Source organism: Plodia interpunctella, chromosome 13 (assembly GCF_027563975.2).
Source record: "Plodia interpunctella isolate USDA-ARS_2022_Savannah chromosome 13, ilPloInte3.2, whole genome shotgun sequence".
NCBI lineage: Eukaryota > Metazoa > Arthropoda > Insecta > Lepidoptera > Pyralidae > Plodia > Plodia interpunctella.
Genome location: NC_071306.1, coordinates 1631215 through 1643022, shown reverse-complemented (window position 1 = coordinate 1643022; position 11808 = coordinate 1631215). Strand labels below are relative to the sequence as shown.

The 11808-nt window shown below is 32.5% G+C and overlaps 1 protein-coding gene across 6 annotated transcripts in view; it reads right to left on the bottom strand.

The window, feature by feature from the left end:
* Positions 1-972: 972 nt before the first annotated feature.
* Positions 973-11808, bottom strand: part of tn (thin) — a 78449-nt gene continuing 67613 nt past the window's right edge. For all 6 annotated transcript variants that reach the window (XM_053753210.2, XM_053753212.2, XM_053753211.2 and 3 more), the window contains 5 exons: positions 9503-9643; positions 7066-7206; positions 5975-6192; positions 2307-2521; positions 973-1162 (listed from right to left, as the gene is read on the bottom strand). In XM_053753210.2, coding sequence (XP_053609185.1) covers positions 2308-2521; positions 5975-6192; positions 7066-7206; positions 9503-9643 — 714 coding nt within the window. In that variant the 3' untranslated portion in view covers positions 973-1162; position 2307. The remainder of the gene's footprint in view (positions 1163-2306; positions 2522-5974; positions 6193-7065; positions 7207-9502; positions 9644-11808) is intronic.

Genomic DNA, 11808 nt, shown 5'->3' with positions numbered 1-11808 from the left:
ATAATTCTAATCCTAATATAATAAATACGAAATCAAGTTTGTATTTTTCACGCGCTATCTGCTTGAAATTTTACATACAAGTGGACAAGGACATAGGGTACTTTCATCCCAGAAAAAATATTGGGAAATCCCGTGGGAAATTTACGCAGGCGAAGACACGGCAAGAAAGCTGGTAATTTATTAAATAATTTTGTGGCGTTATGTCCGATAGGTAAGTTAGGTTTTATCACTCGTTTATCGCGTAATTATGCAATGGGGCCGATAGTTTCGCCACGTGATCATAAAATACCGGCGTCTATTTATTGGATAAGGTACAGATTCCTCAAATAATAATATAAACATATAATTATATCTTGAAACAGAACTCTTATATAACAAACGTAATCTAAACAAAGTACCTTATAGTCGCTGAGGTAACGCGTTTAGTAACCCTGGTTAATAATAATGTTATTTCTCTTTTAGACTCTTGTCTTGTTTTTTCAATGTCAAATAAATGACAGAAAAACTAATTATTATTCGACGCCTAATCAGTAAATAACATTTTTGTAAATAGTTTTATTATTATAATCACATAATTAAGAAGGTTATAGGACTGTTCTTAATACTTACCTATAAACTTTTGTCTTCTCATGAGACACGAGATATTGTCTTATCTTGCGGAGTACACTTGGACTGAGGCTTGACAGTGATCGATGTCAACTGAAAGTCATTATAATTGTAATTTATTTTAAAAGTTTTGACACACAACTACATATTTTTTGTATGAGTTAAGTAAGTTTTTGGTAATTTTAACAATTCTAATAATAATTTCTAACTGATCAAAAATTTTCATTTTTTCATACTGACCTGTCAACTCGTGAACGGCTGCTAAGGGGAACTGGTCTACTCGATTCTCATATTATATTGTTTAGTTCATCGTGTTTTATGATGAACTTTATTTGTCATCTATGGTAAACAAATAAAAAATTTAAATAATAAAAGCATAAAATATGTTTATTCAATAACATTTCGTATAACAAAACACTTTAAATAGCAGATGAATATAAACACTGACTCGATGTGTATAAAATTATTTACATTATCGATAAAACTGTTGAGAGTATATGGCATTATGCTTTGGCTGTATTCGGCACAATTTTTTTTTACGAAGTGTCGTGTCCACCTTAAATAAAAAAAAAACACATTATAATGATTATTATGTAAATATCTAAAAATATTTGAAAAGACAGTGAGGGCGAAATTAAAAAGTAGAAAATTTCACTATGAATGTCAAAAAGGTAGGTGACGTGATCAAAAACGTTAATTTTGAAACACTAAATTTGATGAAACTTTTCATTAAAAAAATTCCTTCCAATGCCACAAAATCCAATATTCATCTAATACAAGGAAAAATACCGATAATTTTTGAACATAAAATAAACTTAACCTAATTATACCACGAACTAACTACGGAAACAAATACAAATTTATGAGTATGGGAGTACAACTGTATAACAAATTGCCCAATGAGCTGAGAACTTGTTTGAGTATTAATTCATTTAAAAAGAAACTTAAGTTACTAGCACTTAAATTAAATTTTGGATGTACTTATTTTAGTAATTAAATATCTTATTTTAAGTGAAATGTAAATTTCTTATGAAAATAAAGTTCTTTAAACCTATAACATTAATCGTAACTAATATTATAAATGCGAGAGTAAATTTGTTACCACTTCACGCGTTATCTACTCAACCAATCTTCCCGAAATTTCACATATATATAATTAAGAGTATGGAGAAGGACATAGGGTACCTTTCATCTCTGAAAAATATAGTTTTCGTGGGATTTGTGAACAGCCGTAAATGCTAATAAATCCCAATCCCACTTTCATACGAAGAAAAATCTGCTCCGGGCATTTAAGCGGACGAAGCCGCGTGTATTGTACAACTAGTGTGAAAATATAGCAAAGTTCATTATGAAAAATATGCGTCATTATCGACTCGACAAAAATATGAGATCTAATAGAGTGTGCCAAGTTCTATGTATAAAATGATAAACTTATAGTTAAAACGCAATACTGTAAAATTATTACTTTGAGCAGGAGCATCTTACCAAATTAAGCAGTGGTGGTGTAGTGGTTAAGACGCCTGTGGATCGAAAGGTTCGAATCCTACCAATCTGACTCATGTATAGTAGTTTTCATCGACCAATACTTGCTTCCGGTGAAGGGAAACAACGTGGAAGAATGAAAGAAAGGAAAATTGTTTATTTGGCAACATTAATATCATAATTAATGATATATAATGTCCTAATGTCATGATACTCACTTCAAAATACCTGAACCCTATGATTTTCCCGATCGCACACGATAATATTCCCTCCGGACATGACAGCTATGCCTTCCAGTCCCTTGAACTCTCCATCGCCAGAGCCCCAAGACCCGAAGGCTCGGAGGAAGGTGCCGTCAGGATGGAAGATCTGAATACGGTTATTGCCGGAGTCGGCCACCACGATGTAACCCTGGTCGTCAACAGCTACACCCCTGGAGAGAGAAAAAGGGTTAAAATGGTATTTTTGGATCCCGGTGCTCCGTTGCAGAGGAAATAAAATTGTAAAGTCTTTCTCTCTTTCATATCAGCGTTTTTTCGTTGTCTTCTCCACCCAGGAGCATTGGAACCCAAGGCACATCTCAGATTGGAGAGAGAGAGCTGCTTTCTTAAGTTTATCTTGACTTTTAGGCCATGACAAACCTAAGAAATAGTAGGTTTGATTTTTGAAGTCAATAAGTTAAAATTTCGTTTTCGCTATTTTTTATTTTGTTTCTGGAATTTATGTGTTTTCAGCTAATTTTTAGCTTTTGTTTACTTATATAAAATAATAAGATTTTATTTTAAAAGTTTCAAATTAGGTCTTTGTAAAAATTACACTATGAAAAAATATTTTGAAAACTTATCAATTCGCTTTGTAAATTTTTCGGGATTAAGAAATAACAACAATTATTTAAATGTATAAACTGCACAACTTAAAAAAGTTAATAATCATAAGTTAATATCTAGAATAAGTTGATATCTATATATAATAAGTTCAAAATCAAAATCTAAATCAAATCATTTATTCAGAAATTAGGCCTTCACGGGCACTTTTTCACGTCATATTCTAAATTAAATGATGTTTACCAAATGTACAAACTACTAGCATTTCGGATCAACAACTTATTTAAGGCATTATTTGCCTTATCATTAAGTCTATTTTTATTAATTTGAGAAATAATATCTTCCCCGCAATGCATCAATGATATACAAACCTTGATCTCATTTAACATTTTGGGAAAAACATCAATCGTAGGAAGTTCATAAAATGTATTTTTAGGCACCATATATTTTCGCATTTAGGTCATAAGTTATTATTGTACAGACAAAGTGATTGCGGTCGAGGTTTTGGTAATTATAGCTATATATATATATATATATTCTTGTGTTAGAAAACGTCTAATTCTTATAGCATAAGAATTAGACTTTTATTCAGGGACGGGTTTAATATTATTTTTTATTAATGTATAAAAAACGACCACGGTGACGCAGTGGTAAAGTGCTTGCGACTGAATCGAGAGGTCCCGGGTTCGAACCCCGGTCGGGTCATGATGGAAAATGATCTTTTTCTGATTGGCCCGGGTCTTGGATGTTTATCTATATATGTATTTGTTATAAAATATAGTATCGTTGAGTTAGTATCCCGTAGCACAAGTCTCGAACTTACTTTGGGGCTAGCTCAATCTGTGTGATTTGTCCTAATATATTTATTTATTTATTTTATTTATTTATTGAGGAAAAAATTTTTAACACGTTCACTGGCTGACTTCGGTCAATTACAGACTGAATGTGTCTATTCACTTGTACCCGTAACGTCGAGTTATACGTGCGAGTGCAAATTGTTTAAAAGTATTCTATATTTTTGCGAGTAGCCGCCTCTCGCACCAATCGTCACGACTTACAGTTTTACTTTACAGTTGTTATCAACTTGAACTAAACATTCAGATACACACACGCACTTAAAATTTTTATCTCGGAATTCTCTTTCGACTTTCGGAGTTGTCTTCCTGAGCCATAGAGTATTGGAGCCCTAGGCATATCTCAGATGACAGAGAGAACCACTTTCTTAAGTTTCCCTTGACTTTTACGTCTGTTTTTCATTTATTCATACATGTACAGTATATAGAAATAGATGTTACAAAATTTCAAGTAATTGTTTGATTTCAGAAGTATATTTGTTAAAATTTTGTCAAGTGTGAAGTGAAAAGAACTAAACACTTGCCACTTATCAGTACACCTTCAGACACACTCGCACTTGACATTTCTATCCCGGAATTCCCACAGGACCCCGGAGCGCAGCTAGTTAATTTCATAAAAAGGGTGTGCTCGGCCCCATAACGTACCGTGATTTAGATTGAGAATTTGGGCTGCCGGAGTGAACGTGTTAAAACGATCTAGATATCATATATTTTGTGCTGACCGAACAAACCATAATGTTGACAAACTTTATGCCTTATGTTTTCAATTGCCAATAAAGTGTGGTTTTTGGTCTTCTAAATCCCCTTTATGATGCCCGAAGTTTCGTCCAGCATAGGCCTAATGTATAAAGTTTTTAGGTTATATCCCAGTCTGAGGTATAAATTTAATAGCTATTGTATTAATGTCCGAAGTATTATTACTTTAGTAATTTATAATTATAATAATTTGTGTCGATAAATTTATAACACATTTTTCAGTTAAAGATAAACATAACACTGAACACGGTTCGCTTACATTCTAGCTATTTATCAGTCTAAAATGCCGCGTTAATATATGTTAGTAATTTCAATTATATTGTTGGCATCTATGTTGATGTTTAAAGAATTTATATATGACTATAACATTGAAACATAAAAGAACAAATACATACATAAGAAATAGAACAAAAGTTATCGATGCACTACAACACTGCAAAAAATTAAAATGGAAGTTGGCTGGTCACGTGGCACGTATGAAAAACCTGAGATGGGCAAAAACGATAGCGTCATGGAATGGTCCAACAGGAAGGAGGAAGAGAGGTAAACCAGTGGAGAGATGGCTCGATGAAATTACAAAAATAGCTGGAACAGATTGGATGAAAAAAGCTACCGATAGAGAAATATGGAGAAAATTGGAGGAGGCCTTTACTCTTCAGAGAGGTCCTTAATGTTTAATATTACGTAAAATTTAAGTTAATGATTCAAATTTTAACCATTAAATAATTATTTTAAATGTAATTTAAAAATTAAAGATGTATTATTTTTTTTAAGGATAAATAAAGGTTTTTTTTTATTATTATTATATGACTAGCTGCGCACTGCTGCGGGGCTTCGATCCCGTGGGAATTCTGGGATAAAAAGTACCCTATACACACTCACACACATGTGTGTGTGTGTGTGTGTGTTTGTTTGTATAGGGTACTTTACACACATATGTGTGTGTGTGTGCGTGTGTTAGTTACTCTTGCACGTAAAATCTACAGGACGGATTGTTATGAAATTTGGTACACGCGTAGAATATAACCTGGAATAACACATTGGGTACTTTTTATACCAGAGTTCCCACGTATGTTACTAATATTATAAATGTGAAGTTTGTGAGGATGTATGTGTTCATCCTCACAAACTTCCGCATTTATAATATCAGTAAGATTATTTTTATCTTTTAGTCTGTTGTTGTGTTTCACTACATTGTTGTGAATTTGTGAAATTTTATAATCTTTATCTCTCATGATAATTTTATCAAAATTAACCAAATCAAAAACCATTTAACTTACATTACACTTTCTTCTGAGTAATAATATTTTATGATCTGTGGATGATTGGGTCATGTAAAGTGGATATATTTTAATTAAAATATGAATTAAATCTAGAATCCCTTTCCTTCACAACACGAAATAAATATGAGATTGAGCTAATACAAAAAGAATCATATTATATCAATCTTACCTCGGGAATTTGAACTGCCCGTCTTCAGACCCTTCATCGCCAAACGAAGACAGCACACGTCCATTGACGTCGAACACCTGAATCCTGTGGTTATTGGAGTCAGAAACCAGGACTCTGTTAGTGCTGGATACAGCGATGTAGTGTGGGTGTTCGAGCTGACCTAGTTTCGAGCCGAATGAACCGAATTTTCCCACAAACGTACCATCGGATTGGAACACCTGGAAGATAATATTACAATCACTATATTGTTTATAACAATTGTTATTCACCAATCAATTAAATCATACATAGGTTTATATAAATAAATTAGGATAAATCACACAGATTGAGCTAGCCCCAAAGTAAGTTCGAGACTTGTGTTATGGGATACTAACTCAACGATACTATATTTTATAACAAATACATATATAGATAAACATCCAAGACCCGGGCCAATCAGGAAAATGGGCTATATATTCATGGGCAATGAAAATGTAGATTTGATTCTTACGCATACACACGTTTCTTTTAATTATTACTTGCCTTAACCTAAAAATATACAGTCAAAATTCCAAACTGATTCGGAATGAAATTTGCTAAGGTCAAAACCACAAGTACTTTAAATCCAGTTGGGCCTGACAAAATGTTTATTGCGACAGCTGGCGCAAAGCCAAGAAGGAGTCGTGACGAGACACGTGTTTACGGCACGAGGTGGTCATCTGTGCTCTATTTAGTTTTACTTCTACGTTTTTATGTGGGTTTCTTTACATATTATAATACTAAGTGTTCTACCGTTTCTGTTGTGATAAACTCTAAAACTACGGCACGAATTTTTCACCAATAGATTTTGTGATTTTTGACGAAAGTTTAGTTGTATAATGTATTATGTTTTAACCAGAGCAAAGCCAGGACGGGCCGCTAGTCAATGTCTAAATATATACCTGTACCTATTGCCGGTTGACTTTAAGAAATTCCTACATGGGATAAGTCATCGCTAATGTTGAATAAACACAAGACTTTAATATCAAAATGACTAAAGATTCCTATTTGGTCACTTAGTTGACTAAGTGACCAAATGTCCCGTTTATAGTGTCCCGTTATTCTGCACTCACCTGAACTCTATGGTTTTCCTTGTCACATACGTATATGAAGCCGAGCGCGTCTGTGGTGATACCCCATGGGTAGTTAAACTTTCCGTCCCCTGTGCCTTGGCTACCAAATGCCCTCAAAAAGCGGCCAGCAGGGTCAAAGACCTGAAACAAGAATACATATAAGTATGGACAAATCATGCAAATTAAGTTCAGGCCCACACCTCAATTCGTCCTTTTAATTTTTAATATGTATATAAGACCTATATTTGTTAATTGACATCCTAGGAGAAAAGGCTGCGGTGAAGTTTGTTGCGCCGCTTCTTCTTGATCTGCGCTTAAGAAGTCGGCGGTAGACTTAGTTTAAATTATTTTTTGACGTCAATAAGTTATGTATATCATCCTAAATTCAATAAAGAATTTTGAATTTGAATTGAATTTGAATTTGACTTCAAAGTAAGTTCGAGACTTGTGTTATGGGATACCAACTCTCACTCAAAGTAGGTACGCCATTTTGTCTAAATGTCCGCGTAGCTCCGCTATTATTTTTTCATAAATCTTGTATCGCCTAAAAATTAAATCGAATTCCTTTAAAAATTTTTAGAAGAACATTTTAAACAATGCCAAATTTACTCCACGTGTTATTTATTTATTTTAATGTCTGTCACAAAATATTTCCTTTTTAATATATTGGTACAGAATCTCAGACAAACAACATTAATTGGACAGCTCCAATAGATTTTACGAAGCGGGTCGCTTTTCTTTCAATTTGTTTTTGCGACGTCACCCCCTAACTATTCCTTTGGGATACGTATAGAATTCAATAAATATTTGAACAAATACTAATTCCCAGTGTTATCCTGAGGGAAATTCGGTAAGAGATCGAATTTACGCAGTACTGATGGGAATTTTAAATGGTTATCTTATATTATGATTAGCCACAAAACCCTGAGGTGCGCAGGGCAACGAAATATTTAATACCTGTACTATTTTTCAAAGTTGTTTGTTTATTAAGTTTATTCAAAAATTACGACTTTCTCGATCTCTCGATCCTTTTTACGTTTTAAATTAACAATACAATATATTGTAACTTTTTTGGCTCAAAAATATTAACTTTAGCATGTTACAAATGTGCACTTGTTTTAAATACTTATTTTGTCTATAATTGATAGAGGTCCGATACGACTACTCCGATATAGCATTATCTGTGTCGACAACCAGTTATTTTCAGTCAGAAACATATTCATTTATATATTTTGTTTACGTTATAACATTTATCATTTGATCTAATTCTCTTAGTAAAGTCGAAAGGCTTATCTTTGCTCCAGTCCATTTGTCGCAGACAGCATACAAAAATCTTTTATCATCTACCCGTTCAATTATTTTATTGTATATTTTATTGTATATATATATACAGTGGTAAAGTGCTCGCCTCTGAACCGAGAGGTCCCGGGTTCGATCCCCGGTCGGGTCATGATGGAAAATGATCTTTTTCTGATTGGCCCGGGTCTTGGATGTTTATCTATAGATGTATTTGTTATAAAATATAGTATCGTTGAGTTAGAATCCCATGGCACAAGTCTAGAACTTACTTTGGGGCTAGCTCAATCTGTGTGATTTGTTCTAATATATTTATTTATATATTTATTTATTATTTTAAACATCTCAAGTCGCCAATTCCATGGCCAGCTTAATAATCACATCTTCAACATTTCCATACATTCTAAAACACAGTTTTTGCTGTTCTAATTAATCTAATATCCAATTAATTTGGAAACTAAAACCAACGCGAGTAAAGTTCATTGCATTGCCCGTAATCCCCGATGGTATTTTGCAGAACGGTTCACGTCTACACTGTCTTATGCTTTTAAGAATTTTCAATTAATTATGTTTGCCGGTAGTAATAGCACTAATATATTTCGTGAATCTTTTTACATTATTAGTTGCTTATAGATTATCCGATAGATCAATTAATTTTCTACTTGAGTTCTTAATATTATTTATCTGTATCTATTTCATTATGATGGTTATATATAAAACGTTATTTAATCTACACAAGACAAATACTACAAAGAATTCGATTGCTTTTGGAAACGAATTGTCAAATATATAAGAATATAACTGTTTATTCAGATAACTTCCATTCAAAGCATGCTTAAATTTGATACATTTGGGTTTATTTTTGAAAAGTCAATTTTCGACAATTCGATTTTGATTTCCATTACAGATTTTATTTATCGGATCACATATAGTTCTGTAGGTAATATAACTCATTACATAGAATTATATAATTTTATTTGGCTGGGGTAATCAAGGTGTAATTTTAACCATGTAATTTTTAACAATAATGTTATTTACAAATTTATAGTCTTATTAAATTTGTTACACAGCAGTCCACATCCATCCATCCAGTCCATCCCCACCTATCAACTCCACTTCCACTAAGTACACAATATCATACCTGAATACGATGGTTATATCTGTCAGCAATGATGTACTGCCCAATGCGGTTGACTGCCACGCCTGCCAAGCAATCAAACTCGCCTTCGCCACTGCCATACTGCCCGAACTCCTTCACGAAAATGCCATTGGAATCGAACACCTGTGTTGCAAACAAAATCTTTGTTTTAAAACTCTACTACAACGATTCAGAAAGTCTACGAAAAGTTATATAATCTTAAAGGTAACTAAACAATGTTTTTCTTAAACTATATATCGAATAAAGGTCGTTTATTCTATCACTTTCACAATTCTCAGCAGTTTGTAACCTATCTCTCATCTGAGCGTTATCTTGGTTGTTTCCACCGCCGCTATGTGTTGAAGCCTAGAGTCCGCTTTCCTACTTTTTCTTCTGTACTTCACACGATCATCGCCTCCAAACATTTATTGATTTTACCAGAGATTTACTACCCGCTGCCTGTTTGACGTCAACCCGTCTATTAAAAAATAATACTTTAACTAATCTTTGTTTTTTTTTTTACATTTAGCATTTTTTTTTGTAATAAGCGATTTAATGGACATCAAATACTTCCAAATTCACTTATTAATAGACTTCCACATTCACATAAAAAAATTGTCATGGTAAAATATAAAATTGGTGTGATTTCACAAAAGGAAATCGATTACAGTGTGAAAGAGTTGAGATTGTATAACTAAATATTTGATTGTAAATTCCCCTGAAATTTAGACAACGATAGTGGATATTAGATTTCCCAAAGGTGTTAGATGTCTGTCACCTCTGTCGACTGTGACCTCTGGCTGTTTAAATGAAGAGTTATCAAGATGATAATTTCATGTGAACAGTTATCAACAGTACTTTTTAGTCTAGAACTGCTGTTGCAATTGTTTTTGTCATTGATAAATCTTCACAAGGTACTAGCGAAAAAAGTAAAATTAATAGGGTCACCCATTAATTTCAACATTTTTTTAAAATACTAAGTGCTTAGTAAATAAATAGAAGCAGTCAATAAAAATATCAATTCATGGGATGGAATTCACCATAGCCAAAATTAAATTCAGTATTTTGTTTTACGTGTGAATTTTTGAGCTCAGATTGAGAAGTAACGAATTAGTTATCATTTGTGATATAAATATATTTTTACGAGTCAGAAAATTATAACTAAAATACCCAGAAACTCCATTTTGAAACGTAATTCTCAAAATGTGCACGATAAATGAACATAAAACGCGAATCTGGGAAGATAAGTTAATGTAATTCACAGTCGTGATTATCCATTAATTAGTTCTATTTACGTCTAAACCTCAGATTAATCTATGCTAATTTGAAATATTCGTAACTGCCGTAATCGGGAATAGAAATCTAAACATAGACATTTTCAACGGAAAAATCTAAAGTCGTATAAGATATTTATAAAAAAAAAATAACAAGGTTGAAAGTAAATATTATTCTATTTTTTAAAACAATCACAGTGTATAAGATAAAATCAAATCTAATAAAGATTTGGCTCATTAGAAACTACCTCCGTTATGTGTAAAATTATATATATATATATTATATTTGACGACCTCCGTGGCTTAATGGTCATCATGCCGGACTGCTACAGTGGAGGTCCCGGGTTCGAATCCCGGTCAGGTCATCATGAAAAATGATCTTTTTCAGATTGACCTGGGTCTTGGATGTTTATCTATATATGTATATGTTATAGAATATAGTATCGTTGAGTTAGTATCCCATAACACAAGTTTCGAACTTACTTTGGGGCTAACTCAATCTGTGTCATTTGTCCCTATTTATTTATTTATTATTATTTATTTATTATATTATATTATTTTATCAGCTTTTGCCAAGATTTAGTTTTTGTAATTTAACGAAACTTTCAAACTCATCTCGATGCAATCAAAACTAAATTCTTCTCGGCTAAAAAAGCACCTCAAGTCTTTATTAACTGATAAATGTTATTATACTTTAAATGATTTCTTTAATGATAGACTCGGATAGAATTTAGGGCTAGTATAGTACATTATAGTTCATTATAGTTTGTTTTGGATTTGTAGTGGATAGCATGCTCCTCTTTATTTAATTATATTTGCATACCTATATTCGGTAAAACGTGTAGGTCTAATTCATTTTGACTATTTGTACTCATGTTTTTGGCAAATAAATGTTTTCTTTCTTTCTTTCTTTCTTTCTTTCTTTCTTTCTTTCTTTCTTTCTTTCTTTCTTTCTTTCTTTCTTTCTTTCTTTCTAAGTAAATAATTTCTCGGGAAAACTTATATTGAGATTATTTCATAAATTTGCAAGTTCAT